At 32.9% G+C, this 15,666-nt stretch overlaps 1 protein-coding gene across 28 annotated transcripts in view; it reads right to left on the bottom strand.

Moving 5' to 3' along the window:
- LOC115879385 (broad-complex core protein isoforms 1/2/3/4/5) overlaps positions 1-15,666 on the bottom strand; it is a 132,812-nt gene that overhangs the window by 17,150 nt on the left and 99,996 nt on the right. For 13 of the 28 annotated variants that reach the window (XM_030896175.1, XM_030896176.1, XM_030896178.1 and 10 more), the window contains exons 3-7: positions 12,201-12,389; positions 7,796-8,001; positions 4,917-5,116; positions 1,757-1,910; positions 1,291-1,529 (exon numbers count right to left, since the gene is read on the bottom strand). In XM_030896175.1, the coding sequence (XP_030752035.1) occupies positions 1,291-1,529; positions 1,757-1,910; positions 4,917-5,116; positions 7,796-8,001; positions 12,201-12,389 (988 nt within the window). The remainder of the gene's footprint in view (positions 1-1,290; positions 1,530-1,756; positions 1,911-4,916; positions 5,117-7,795; positions 8,002-12,200; positions 12,390-15,666) is intronic. The other 15 variants (XM_030896189.1, XM_030896198.1, XM_030896188.1 and 12 more) reach the window with 3 other exon arrangements.

The following is a 15,666-nucleotide window of genomic DNA, read 5'->3' as shown; positions in this document are numbered from 1 at the left end:
ATGAAAGAACAGAAAAAATCCAGTGGTTCTCAAAATGTTAGCCAAAATTCATTTTTTGTCAAATTTTCAAAATGAAATACATGGGCTATTTTGCACTTATTTGAAAAACGTCAAAGAAAAAATATTTCTTTTATCGAGATCAGCACTGAAAATATTTGCACTTACTTAAGACTAACTCTGTATTTCTTTTATGTCTTTAAGAATCATCTAGTTTATTATCTTTTACATACAAAATGGTCTTGATCTTTAAAAAACGAAAGAAAAAGTTTAAACAATAGTTAAAGAATAGAACAATTTAAAATGTAACATTAAAAATAAAAAGACTAAGAGAAGACTAAAAGAAAACAATTCAGAAATGAATTGTATATCAAGAAAACTGAAATATGACAAGAGCAGAATGACCCAAAGACATAAAAGAAATACAGGATGAGTCTTAAGTGAGTGCAAATATTTTAAGGGCTGGTAGATCTCGATAAAAGAAAAATATTTTTTCTTTGGCGTTTTTCAAATACATTCTCCTTGTAATATTTCAGTTTTCTTGATATACAATTCAATTCTAAATTGTTTTCTTTTAGTCTTCTCTTAGTCTTTTTATTTTTAATGTTATATTTTAAATTGTTCTATTCTTTAACTGTTGCTTAAACTTTTTCTTTAATTTTTTAAAGAACAAGATCATTTTGTATTTAAAAGATATTAAACTAGATGATTCTTTACGAGTGTTGCATCATAAAGAAAACCATGGACAGGACAACAAAGGCATCAGATATTTCAGCTGAAATGTGCGCGTAGGTCGTATGTCGTTGAGTTCGTTGCCATAAATCTATTTTTATCTTAATTTAATCTCAATATAGCTCACTCATATGCGCTCCGAAGAGCCGATACTCTTATGTACAAGTACTACCGCTCAATATATTTATTTTAATTATATTTATGTCAAGGTTATTCTTATCATAGTAGGTTGCAAATCTCGAAAGATTTGATACAAAAAAAATGAAAACTAAAGACGAGAAAACCAACAATGGCAACAAAACAAAAAAAGCAAGCAGGCAATAAAACCATAAAAACAAAGAAAAGTAAATATAAAAAGAAAAAACAAAATATTAATAATAACAAACAAGAACAGACAAAAAAACATGAAAATTTAAAAGTAAAACTAATGATACCAAATAAAAACTGAAACAAATAGAGATAAAAATGAAAAAAAAATAGAAAAATGAAAAAAAAAGAAAAAAGATAAACCAGAGTCAATAAAAAGCAAAATAAAAAAAACAAAACAAAAAGCACACTAACCGAACTTACTTCCTAGGGCAGCTGGGTCGGCTGCCAGCGCCGCCATGCTGAAATTGAAGCCGCCGGCCGCCGTGGCGAACAACTTGCTCTCCGATGACGTCAGGTAGGGCCCTATAGGACTGTCGTGGTCTTCGTGGTCTCCCCCTGAACTGCCCCCTGAGTGGGGCCCGTGAGGCAGGTTGTTAGGCCCGTTCTCGTGGGTGGTGGGCTCGCCCGAGTCGTTACTGAAAAAACGAAAGCTACTATTTAGTTATAAGGCTGGACTTTGATCTAATTGCTCGGCAATGTAATGTCAGTCAATAAGAGATAGACACTGAGAAAAATATTAGGTTGCTGTACTAGTGTATAAAAAAAGCTAGTTTCCGTTTGTATTCTACGCAATGTTATTTCACAAAATATTTTTTTGATTTCTCTACTTTCAGTGGCAAAATACCCAGGCAACATTACCTGTTGGCATCATTATTACCTGTTGTCATCAGGTTGATTTGTACTACAAAGCAATTCCATTGGTTCGTTTTTGACGTTGTTCTCGTTACTGTCACTGTGGCATCTTGAGTGTTGTAGAGTAGGGGAGGGTGAGCACGGTGAGTTTTCTCTATCCGTACTGCTTATACCGTTACCTGGAAATTATTAATCGAATTAAATGCCATTAATTGTAACAGAATTAAAACTATGCAGCTAATATGGTTTTGTTTTACAAAATATAAAAATATTTATACTTTGGTTGATATAGTTTTCAAAATTTTCTTCTATTATTAAATGATAATGAAAGTAAGAAAGTTGTATCGAGTAACTACTTTATTAAAACGGGCCACACATACAATTTATCGTACTGCAGGTTGTACAACACAAATTTGATTCGACCGTTTGAACGACAGATCGGATGCACTGTTGTCCACGAACTTAAACTACTAGTTTAAAGTCAGTCGTACAATAAATCGTTTCCCAGTTGATTTTGTCGTGTTCGCCGTGGCTTTGTGTTCGTCAAAAAGGACAATAGCTGCAAGTGTGGTAGTTTTTTTGTCGAAGATGAAAAACCCTCCCAAAAATTGTAATCAAATATTTCAAAGTAGCATCTGCTTTTATTTCTTTTAATTTTTCCAATAGATTCTCATAACATGCACTTCTTTAATTTTTGTTTAAGTATTCGTAATTTTTTACATCCCACACACCCATGCATGGAAACGATATATTTCTATAAATTCTGACCAAAACTTTTTATTTTCAATTTTTATGAACTGTATTGTACTGAATTTGCCACGAAAAATGTTTAGATTTCGTTTCAACAAGAAGTGCTTGCACACAAACTATCAAATCTATCGTATCTACTACTGCGTTGTACTACAGATTTTATGCATGCTGTACTTCCGTACCATACGACAGAGTCGAGCTGCAAGTTCTACTACAATACCACTAAAACGGCCTACACACGTAACGATTTGCAGTACGATATCCATCGAAACTGCCGCATTAACGGTAAATCGTAGCATGTGTAGGGAAATTGGATGGTTTGCAGTATGCAGTCGTCAAATCGTTTTCAGTACGGAGCTTCCGTAAAATATCCTATCAACGGGTCGTGTCTGGGGTGGGGTTTGAACGCAAGTGTGAAGGTGTGGAGTGTATTCCCTGCCGCAGAGCGCAGTTACGATATAATTTTTATTTATTTTTGGTTTAATCAATATTATGGATTTAAAAAATAAGACGTTCTGAGAAGACTTTATTGATTTATATAGAGAAAATATAGATGCCTATGGGATGTGAAATCAAAAGATTATGCAACTAAAATGAAAAGAAATTCCAGTTATGACATTTTTTTTATTTTTTAATTTTTTTAATATTTCTTTCTCTCCAGCAACCACTTTTTACACCATTTTCGCTTTTTGATTTCTTTTTGTTCATCATCTCCATCTATCAGCAATACCGCAGCTACAAGCACGGCAGCTTTCTTCTTTGAAATTCTTGACATAACGGTAGCCTTTCTCGACGAAAAGTGAATAATCTGAACTGCGGCAGTACAATCTGTTGCATCGTGTGTACAAAAAATGGCTATACTGTAAGCCGTACGATTTTCTTTACGATCTGCAGTTCAACGCGCAGTACGATAAATCGTTACGTGTGTAGGCCGTTTAACTATCCAAGCATTGATCCAACGGTCGAAACGATTTGGTGTTGTACAACGTGTAGTACGATAAATCGTATAATGTCTGGCCCGTTTAAGAAACTAAAAACTGCTCTGTAATAAAAATTATAAAATGTAATAGCAAAGAATATTAACTAAAGACAATAAACTATGGTTAGAGTTTATCTGAAAACTTTGAAAGGAACTTTAAACTAAAACCATCTCTGCTAGAGTGTCTAAGCCCAACAGCCAACAGACAATAATAACATGATTTTTCAATGACAGTGACATTACAACACTATTTCATAGGTTTGTTGATTGGGACCAAAAGCCATGGTTTTAATGTAAAAATTAGGAAAAAAATTAGTGTCTTCTTCAAAAGCAAATATCGCAAATTGATTGTATATATTGTAATCGCAAAACATTTTCCGATGCACGTCATCAATCATATCGACATTGACACTAAAGTCTGTAAACCTGACTAAATTAAATTTTGGCAAAAATGTTTAAATTTGTTGTATTATTTAAGATACCAAGCAGCTCTTCATTTGACTTTATAGAGCAAATGATTGTAACAGATATTTTATTTAGACTAAAGCTGCAAAAATTAGTTTAAACCGAATTTTATTATCGCTATGTTGGTCACATTGCGCCGTTTTCAGCAAGGTTGTCGTTTATTATTTGACAATTATCCTAATGTCAGTCATTATTCGTAGTATAATATCGTGTTGTTGTTGAATCTCTGTGAGTAATTCTCGTTCTTTTGCCTATTTTTATAGTCTTTTTTTTTAATTTTACTTTAAAAGCACAAACAGTTCTTTTAAGAACTAAAATTTCGAGTTTTTGTATTGCATTTCTTGAAATTAGGTGTTAAAAATATGCCGAAGCATTTAAACAGTCGATGGAAAGAGCTTGTAGCTTCACTAATAAACTATTTTGAATGAGAACGTGACAATAAAGGTCCTTTATTATTACCCTTGGCTGCAGTCAGAGAAGTAAGTTTGATAAGCACATTACATCACTTTCAAGTTATTTCTACGTTAATTTTTATCAAATTCTGTGATTATTAGTTTGTGCATTAATAGCGCCCTCTTGGCTTGTTATTACCATTTATGGCGTTGTAATATGTACATCAATAAATAAATAAATAACCCATAATAACGTTTAGAATAATCTTCATAATGGTCTAGTTTTTGCCAAAATGTAATAAGTAAAATAAGCTATAAAATAAATAAATCAATTAATTACTAAAATATTAGTTATTAAATTAAAAATAAAACTTAAAAATCTTTAAAAAATGATATAATAAATATATTGTTTGTCACTTTTAAAATTAAAATTCATCTCATAAATCCATCACAATTTGACAGCGCTGTCGTCATCGCTTGTTACTCAAACACTCGTTGACGCGTGCATCGGAAATTGTTTTGCGATTACCATAGCTTGGTAGATACTAGATACACAGTGAACAATCTAAGAATAAATATATATAAAAAGTTTGAATTACCTTCAATAATGTCCGATTTAATGCCGGAATTTACGTTTAGGTTGAGAGCGTTGTTCTTCATTGCGCTGGGTGAGAAGTCTGCCGGCTGAGTCTGTGGCGGATTGTGTGATAAATTCAATTCGTTATTGTTATTATTACCTATGATATGTTCTGATCTGGCTCGCTTGTGTTCGCTTTCTGGATCAGCCGATATTCGCCTACTATAATAAAAGACATTCGCCATTAACATTTTTCATCTATTATACAGGGTGAATCTTAAATAAATGCAAATATTTTCATGGCTGGTAGATCTCGATAAAAGAAAAATATTTTCTCTTTACCATTTTCCAAATAAGTGGAAAATAACCAATTTATTTTACTTTAAATTTGCAACAAAAATTAAAACGAAAATTTACAACAAAAATGCTTTTTTGCTTAAATTTTGAGAACCACTGGATCTTTTCTGGATTTTCTTTTTTGTAAATTTAATTTACTACCTATGCTGCCATATTATCAAGAAATTATTGTTTTTAACGAAAAACTAAAAACAATTTCAAAAAAAAAATTCAAAAAATTTGAAATTTGCAAAATTTTTTATTCGCGAAAAAAACCTCATGGACGTATTTCTGGGGTCGAAATATACTACACCTAAAAATATTTGCTAAAAAAGTAGATATCAGGTGTTCTATTTTGCATGGTATATATCGTATGATGGAAAAAAACGGCGCCCAGTTGGCTGGGAAATGACAATCGATGACGTTTCCCATATAAATTTATATACCGGGTGCGTCTCAAAAGTGGCTCACCCCTATAACTTTTTTATTTTTGCAGATAAAACAACGAGATTTGGTATGTTAGTATACGACATAAATTGGGAATGATTGACATATTCAATTATTTTTAGCCACTTCCGGTTTCACCGGAAATTACTACAACTTTTGATTTTTACATGGCACCCTCGGTGTTTTTTTACTTTATTCGATAGAAAATTTCATTCTGAATAGAATCACATATCATATGTCAACTTTTGACATTTTCGCATATGGTTTATTTGAAATTGTAACATGCGGTTCATAACGACAATTTGACTCGAAATACCAAGTGTGTGGTATAGTCTATAAAATGAATAACTTTGAATTTTGACCGTTATTTTTTACCAATATGGCAAATATAAAATCCCTCTGTCAAAAAAGTTACTGATATTCTTTAAAATGAGTGCCTGAACGAATCAGATAGGTAACTCTTTTTACTTTCGTGAAATAGACAAGGAAAATAATAAAACAAGTCACAGTCTTCTTGCAAAAATCACCACAAAATGTCATAATTGTCAAAAGTAAAATGTCATCAGCTTTTGGCATTTCTAAATATCAGACCAATGCAGTCTCTAATAGACCAGCCTCGGTCAAACGAGATTTATGACGTCACGCTAGTTAGATACTACGGATCAATAAATATGTTGTAGAATACATGGAAAACATAATTATTCCTCGTATTTTTGGTTTGTATTTTAAAAATGATACAGTTTACATGAAATATACATAATATACAGTTAATAAATACAATATATATACCTATTTATAGTAATAAATACTTTGGCAAATAAAACTATGAACCATAAAAATGCAGCATATGTTTTACAATATACAAATAATGAATAGGTACATAAGATAATGGGTAAAATGTAAAATATATTTTAAATTTTGGGGTTTGAAAATCGATCTAATTTAACAAAAAACATTCAATATCTACTAATAGTGATGTATTATTATTTGCATTCACAAAACTTATATGTATATTTCATGTAAACTATATCATTTTTAAAATACAAATCCAAAAATACGAGGAATAATTATGTTTTCCATGTATTCTACAACATATTTATTGATCCGTAGTATCTAACTAGCGTAACATCATAAATCTCGCTCCGGGGCTGTTCTATTAGAGACGGCATTGCGTCAGCATGGCCGCAAGTTGCTAACCTAATAAAATTAACACTAGAAAAGCCCGCGGGAACTGTCAAATTCAAAGTTATTCGCTTCACAGACTATACCAAATTATTCGTAAAAAAATGCTTTTTCTAAATATGCTAATGAGCCACCCTCGTTCCATTTGAAAAAATTGAGATAAAAATAATGATTAAAAATACGATTTGGGCATCTTTTACCCGACCAGGAAAAGAAACTAAACACATTAGGCGATCAAATCTATTTTTCCAAGGCTCCTTGATTAAAAATTTGTTTTTTTAACACAGCCATGACACTCTAGATTGAAATTTATTTTTGAGCGAATATGTCAAAAGTTGACATATGTTGTCATTCGATTGAGAGTGTCATTTTCTATGGAATAAAGTAAAAAAATACCGAAGGCGCCATTTAAAAATCAAAAGTTGTAGTCATTTCAGGTGAAACAGGAAGTGACCGAAGACAATAATTGAATACGTCAATCAATCCTAATTTTTCTCATATGCTAACATACCAAATCTCCTTTTTTTATCTGAAAAAATAAAAAAGTTATAGGGGATGAGCCACTTTTGAGACGCACCCGGTATAAAATAACAACGATCTTCATTTGATAGTCATTGCTGACGCCGTTTTTTTTTCGATCACTCGGTACAATACACATGATGAATGAAAATGAGATAAGGTATTTTACTGGAGTATTTAATCAACTTTATATTTTGATAAAATAATTTGAAAACTCGTTGATTATTCAATAATCTTCTGTTGTCCGTCGTACTATGACCAATTTGCAGAAAATTTATAAAGTAAAATAATTTCAGATATTTATGGACTTATTTTAAAAACGGTATAGAGAAAATATGTTTCTTTTAATGTGTACTTATTCAAGACACCCTGGTATAACAAATATTTATTTAATTTAAAAATGTGAAGAATGTGTACCTATCTCTTCTGTACTGCATTGCTGCCCTTCTTAAAAGCTGATTGACAGTGGCTCCGTGTGGAGGTGATGACGGTGAAGAAAACAGTGCGTCTTCTACCAGCCTGTCTGTGTAGTTTCCGTGGTGGTTTTGCACGGGAGGTGTAGGTGGTTGGGGTTGTTGTTGATGTTGTGATTGAGATCGAATCAGACTTTGAACTTGAGCCAACTGTAAGAAAATATAAAAAGGATGAAAACTTTAAAAAATGTCAAATACAAGAAATGTGCATTTTCATTAACATTTTAATTTAAGCTATTATCTGACAGGCAGATCTGAAGCAACAAAAGGAATTTGGACTAATAAGGTCCAAGAATAATAATAAATGATTTATCCTAGTCCAACATGCACTGCAGTAATAAATAAATGGTGTCTATATAAGATTTAATATGTTCTTCAAAATAAAAGTAAGTCTCTTAAGTCTATTACGCGTACTGTTCGGGTCTCTCTCAGGGATCGGGTAAAGCGGGTGTGTGGCCGAAGGAAATATATATTATATTTCAGAAATCTGCCTAACCTAACCGATCCTGTCGTGTTAGGCCACACCCAAAATTCCAAACACACGTGCTTTGATTAAGGCTTGATTAAGGTTTGCAGCATAGCATACAATCTTGAAGTTCTCAATATAGGGAACACCCCCACGTTTGTGACAAAAACGCGAGCGGAAGTATTAGATTTAACAATCGGGAGTGCTAGTGTAACTAGTTACGTGAAAGATTGGAGGGTCTCAACGGAACCTTCCCTATCAGATTACAAAATCATCGAGTTCAAATTAGGAGGAATCATACTCCAAACTGAAATTCGAAGGGGAATCCAAGAAAAACCGATTGGGAACTATACCACACCAATCTCGTAGACAACCTGGACCAAATAGATGCAGGTAGGGCTAGGAACCACCTGTATCTAGAATGGTACGCAAAGGAAGTCAGTGGTGCAATATCGGATGCATATGAATCTAGTTGCCCCACAAGTAAGGGCATACAAAAAAGTAACAACAAGCCCTGGTGGAACAAAAAGCTGGCCAATCTTAGATCGGAGGTCCGACGACTCTTCAACAGAGCCAAACCCAGCGGCGAATGGCAGCTCTACGCCGAGAAATTAACTGAGTATAATAAGGAGATTAGAAGGGCAAAGCGGTATGACTTCAGATACTTTTGTGAAAACATCACTTCAACTACTTATGCAGCTAGGCTACACAAAGCTATGGCCAAGAGTGGGCCCATCCCCAACATGGCACTTAAGAAACCTGACGGAAGTTACACGGAAGGAGATGAAGAGAGAGCTAACCTCCTACTTCATACACACTTTCCAGGTAGCATATCTATTGATACGCAAGTAGCTCCGACTGAACTCCACAATCCTCGCAGGGAAGACTGGGAGACGGCCAAGCTAGTAATAACAGAACAAAAACTGAAATGGGCTATTGACACCTTTCAGCCTTATAAAACAGCAGGAATAGATGGGATTTTTCCTGCCCTTCTAAAGAAGGGTCAGGAAATAGCTACACTCTATCTATTAAACATTACAAGAAGCAGCTTAGCGATGGGATATATACCAACCATCTGGAGAAGTGCGAAAGTCATCTTCATACCCAAAATAGGCAAAACTGACTAGGCTAACCCCAAATCATTTAGGTACGATAATTCGCTGGTTTTGGGAAATGCTCTCAACGCGAACAGCAGAGGCTGAGATAGGTACCAAAACTGCAGTTGTTAAAACAACGCAAGGAACTCCACAAGGTGGAGTGACCTCCCCCCTACTGTAGGTAGTGGATGAACTACTGGAAGAATTAACTCTAGCGGGAATACACTGCATAGGGTATGCAGATGACATAGTCATCATTGCACGGGGGAAACATGAAGGCACCCTGTGATATTATCCAAAGAGGACTCCGCATCGCTGAGAGATGGTGCAGGACTGTCGGGCTGAGTATTAACTCAGATAAAACCGCAGTAGTTCCATTCAATAACCCTGGATAGTAAACTTCTCTGGAACAGGCATATTAAGAACTTTACCAGCAAAGCCACAAAGGCTCTCATGATATGCAGAAGACTGGCGGGAAATAGGTGGGGCTGCGCCCCTAACATTTTGCGCTGGATGTATACCATGATAGTAAGACCTATGATTACTTATGGAGCAGTTGCTTGGTATACAAAACTAGAGCAACGTACAACAAGGCGAAACCTGTGCAAAGTACAGAGACTGGCATGTATCTGCATCACAGATGCCATGAGAACATGTCAAACAGCAGCAATGGAGGTCATTCTAGACCTAACACCACTGTACATTGTCTAGAAATGTGCTACAATACGGATACAGTATAATCTCTAATTTCCTTCTTCATTTGTGTAAAAATATCTAGCCAGTTTTACATAAAACGTTAAATGCCGAACGTTTATTTTGCTACTTTTTTGGACTAGTGAAATGGACTCTAAGTAAAATAACATAGTAGCTATAATAAAATAAGTATAAAATTATAAATCTATAAATTCAAAATTTGATATCGTGAATGACCCGTCATAGTTATAAAGGAGTGTTTTATATGTTTAAGATAAAAAATATCTTTAGTTATTTGATGTTTTTGTTTTTCGAAATTCCAATAATAGATTTTTCTTAATCTCAGTGTCATTATAAAAGAAAAATATCAATTTTAATGTTTTAATTAACAGTTGGTATTCTGTTATAATAGATAAAATTATTATATACAAGTAGATATAGCTTAAAAATAATTTTTTTACCTCTCAAACTATTTTCTTATTTGATTATGTGCTGTTAGAAATTCCTAGTTATTATACATATACCGTGTAAGAAAAAAAGGCATAAAGATGGCTTGGAAATGGCGATATTCTTCCCTAACTCGTTTTAAACAGACGAATAGACCTTTTTACCTTAAAGGGGAAATTAAAGGCAAAAAGTGTTAAGTGTAATCCTTTGCCTTTAATTCAATAGTTAATTAATTATAATACAACAATCAATTTAATAGAACATTAATCTTTGAGTATTTCATTAGTTATTATACCAGGTGCGTCTCAAAAGTGGCTCACCCTATAACTTTTTTATTTTTTCGTTTAAAAAAACGAGATTTGGTATGTTAGTATACGACATAAATTAGGATTGATTGACCTATTCAATTGATTTCGGTCTCTTCCTGTTTCACCGGAAATAACTACAACTTTTGATTTTCAAATGCCGGTATTTTTTTTACTTTATTCGATAGAAAATAACAGCCTGAATATAATGACATATCATATGTCAACTTTTGACATTTTTCATTTTTGCATAGTTTATTTGAAATTATAACTTGCGGTTCGTAACGAAAATTTGACTCGAAATACCAAGTCTATGGTATGAAATTATTCGTAATAAAATGATTTTTCCAAATATGCTAATGAGCCACCCTCGTTCCATTTGAAAAAATTGAGATATGATTAAAAATATGGTTTGGGAATTTATTAACCGGCCAGGACAAGACACTAAAAACACCTAGACGATCAAATCTGTTTTTCCAAGGCTCCTTGATTAAGAATTAGTGTTTTTAACATAGCCATGGCACTTTAGATTGAAATTTAAAATAGGATTTTTTATTAAGCGAGAATGTCAAAAGTTGACATATAATATGTCATTCTATTCAGAATATCATTTTCTATCGAATAAAATAAAAAAATACCGAGGGTGCCATTTACAAATCAGAAGTTGTAGTCATTTCTGGTGAAACAAGAAGTGACCAAAAACAATTGAATACGTCAATCAATCCTAATTTATGTCATATACTAACACACCAAATCTCGTTTTTTTATCTGAAAAAATAAAAAAGTTATAGAGGGTGAGCCACTTTTCAGACGCACTCGGTATACACACTTTTGTCTTGGCATTATTAAATGCTTAAATACTGCAATTAATTATTGCACGTTATATACTGATACTTCTAAACCAATTTACCTGTTGCATATAGAATTTTCATGAGATAAAATCTGTCCAACGAGTCAGGCAAAATTTCGATAGAAAATATGACGACGTTCAAAAAATGATAGGAAATAAAATTTACTAGTAATTAATTTACTAATAACTGTCACTGTAATGAGTCCTCGTATATTAATAAATCGCACGCAATCATAACAACAGTAAGACAAAGGAATTCACAAAATTCACATCCGCAAGTGGCATCGAAAATCAAAAAAAAATCCAGGCATATGCGGGTACATTTGGATAATATTGGTTTAGTCGACATGTGACATGGTAACAATTAAAATATTCAACAAATTTAAGTTGCTTTTGTTAGATCTCCCAGATATTTTTTTCAAATTCCACCCGGACATACTACCCGGAAAAATACGAACCGTATGCCAACCCTGTTATAGTAATATACTGACCTGCTCACGACCGTCGCCATGCTGCTGTGTGAGACCGCTAACTCTTAAAACCTCCGCCGTTTTGAGGAAAGAGGAGAGAGATCGTTGATGTACATTGACTTCGCCGTGATAGATGAACTCCACCAGGGCGTGTAAGTCCGTCCACGCTACATCTTGCAGGACTATCACAGGGTGTTTACAGGGAGTAGACTGCAGCAAAGAGAAAAAACAAAATTACTATTAATTTATATACCTGCTATACAGTTCAGTTTTTATATTTTGTGGTAGTAGCACATACTATAATTTCTGGTAGCACAGAATTTTGCATTTTGCTCTGTCTCAAAAAATAAAGAGGTGGGAAAGGTTAAATTTGCTTTTATAAACAGTTGGCGATCATCATAGCGATCCGGACTTCGCAGCAATCCGGAAGAGTTCTGAAGATGTTTTGTTGAATCAGGTCCTGAGATTCATCAGTCACCATATCCGGAAGCTGCCGTAATCAAAATTTTGATTACCCTCTTCGTTTCTGAGCTACAGGGTCTTTTTGAAAATTTTACAATTTGAACCGCCCCCCCCCCCTCCTGTGTCTCTATTATTGTTAAAGATATCGAGAACGTGAAAACTGTTTATTGTATAACTTTTTACGTAGAATACAGTGGCGTAGTCTGTTATTTTATGAAAAACATATTTTTAATATAGATATGGATTTATTATGCAAATTATGTTTTCATAAATTGAACACCCTGTATATTTATAAATTATATGATCTGACTTGCCCATAAGCTTCTGAAAAATATATAGCACCGTATATTTATTTTACTATATACTGCAATATTTAAAAGTTTTTATTAAAAGTTCATATTTATTAGTAGGCCATGATTGGTAATCAAAGAAACTAAACAATTATTAAAAGTATACTGCTATCTGTCTCTTGTTTTATTTTGGGAGCCAGATTACGCCACTGTATTCTATGTAAAAAGTATTACAAGAATCAGTTTTCACCTTCTCGATATCATTCACAATAAAGGAGATACGGGGACTGTCTCAAATTACAAAATTTTCAAAAAGACCCTGTAGTTCAGAAATGAAGAGGGCTATGAAAATTTTGATTACAGCATCTTCCGCTTGACAAAAAGTGGAACAGGCTTGTGCAAACCGCATCCTCCTATCTTTACTAATAACGGAGATACCGTATGATTTCAACCAAAATGGGACACCCTGTACATTTTCTTGGCAGTCGTTAGCATCAGTCGACTATTATAAAGCAGACATAGGCAGTCTCCTTAGCTGTCATTGGCAATCGCTTGGCAATAAAATAATATTTTGGCAGTACATATACCGGGTGCGTCTCAAAAGTGGCTCAACCCCATAACTTTTTTATTTTTTTCAGATAAAAAAACGATATTTGGTATGTTAGTATATGACATAAATTAGGATTGTTTGACGTATTCAATTGTATTTTGTCACTTCCTGTTTCACCGGAAATGACTACATCCTTTGATTTTTAAATGGCACCCTCGGTATTTTTTTACTTTATTCGATAGAAAATGACATTCTAAATAGAATGACATATCATATGTCAACTTTTGATATTTTTGCTTAAAACAAAATGAATGAATTTTAAATTTCAATCTAGAGTGCCATGGCTGTGTTAAAAACACTCATTTTTAATCAAAGGGCCTTGGAAAAATATATTTGGTAGTCTAATATATTATATTAAGATATTCGTGTCTTGTCATCGCCGGTTAAAAGATGCCCAGATCGTATCGTGTATTTTTAATTATTCGTATTTTTAATTATATCTAAATTTTTTCAAATGGAACGAGGGTGGCTCATTAGCATATTTGGAAAAAGCATTTTTTGCGAATAATTTGGTACTACACACTTTTTATTTCGAGTCAAATTGTCGTTATGAATCGCATGTTGTAATTTCAAATAAACCATATGAGAAAAAGTCAAAAATTGACATATGATATGTCATTCTATTCAGAGTGTTATTTTCTATCGAATAAAGCAACAAAACACCGAGGGTACCTTTTAAAAATCAAAAGTTTTAGTCATTTCCGGTGAAACAGGAAGTGACAGAAAACAGCTGAATACGTCAATCAATCCTAATTTATGTCATATATTAATATACCAAATCTCGTTTTTTATCTGAAAAAATAAAAAAGTTATAGGGGTGAGCCACTTTTGAGACGCACCCGGTATATATGTCCTCAAAACCTCGACATTTTTCATTTTTGCAGTCCGTATTTTCATGGTTCTCCTGTATATCCACATCTCAAAAGTGGTGATTTTCTTGGTTCTCTTTTCTAAGTATAACTCTAGTTAACGGAAATTAACAAAATGTTTAAAAGTATTTTTTAATAAATTTTTATTATTAAATTTATTATTATTTATTTTAAAAAATTTTTTTTTTCGTAATTGTTTATCATCATAAAACAATTCATACGCGTCTGCATAAAAAATAAACGCCAGACTATGTAAGGATTGGTAAGGGCCATCTTTTTCTAAAATAATTTGTTCTATAGAATCTAAATAAGTTCTAAACCAAACCAAACTAAATCAAGCCATGGAATGGGTCAGAGTTTTTATTCTATTAATAATCTCTCAATTGCCATTTTTTAATTTACCTGTAATTATTTATGTATATTTAAACCTTTCTGCCTAGTTGTTATCTCTACAACCAAATAATTATTACATTTTAAGTTGAAATCATAATTTCCAAAAAAAAAAAAAAATAGTTGAGTATTTAATATTAAAATACTTCCACAATTTTATTTTGAAGCTCGAACTAAAACAATACACTATACAAGCTGACTAGACGCCACTGATATCTAGTTTTATCTAATGTTTTAATGAACTTAGCAGAATAGTTAATCAGGTTTGGATTGGTACGTTAATAATAGATTCATTTATCTATTTTACAAGCGCGAAATTTAATGATGACTCGACAATTTATCCGTCTTGAGATAATCGTCTAACGGAAATATAGAGTAATAGCAAAGTAATAGTTTTGTTTGCGATAAGGTCAGTTTTATATGTAACAGTATAACTAGTAGCTGACATTTGATAGCGTATGACATTTTTGGTATAAAGCTCCATTCAGAACCTCGCAATTAGTGGAATAAATTAGTGGTTTGAATTAGCGTAGAAATTAGTTTCTTTAATTTCAATGTAAGCATTCACAACGTCAAAATTTGTGGTAGACATTTTCAATTAGTAGAAAAAGAATAAACTTTTCCACTAATTACACTTATAAATTTACGAGGAATGTCATTTTTGCCTTTGATTATCATCCGTCAAGAAAAATTATGGTTAGAAATCAAAATTTGATTGTTTTATAAGCTAAATGTTAGCCTTTCTTTATGGATACAAGGGACTACCGCAAGCTGTTCCTAGTGTGAATTATTGTGAATAATCGTAATCGCCTGTCATTTTAATTCACAGAGAAATTTATTTTTCTGTTTAAATCTTCCCTAACTTG

Source organism: Sitophilus oryzae, unplaced genomic scaffold (assembly GCF_002938485.1).
Source record: "Sitophilus oryzae breed Bouriz unplaced genomic scaffold, Soryzae_2.0 scaffold_1576_pilon_pilon, whole genome shotgun sequence".
NCBI lineage: Eukaryota > Metazoa > Arthropoda > Insecta > Coleoptera > Curculionidae > Sitophilus > Sitophilus oryzae.
The sequence above is the reverse complement of the archived record's forward strand: the minus strand, read 5'-3'. Positions and strand labels throughout refer to the sequence as shown.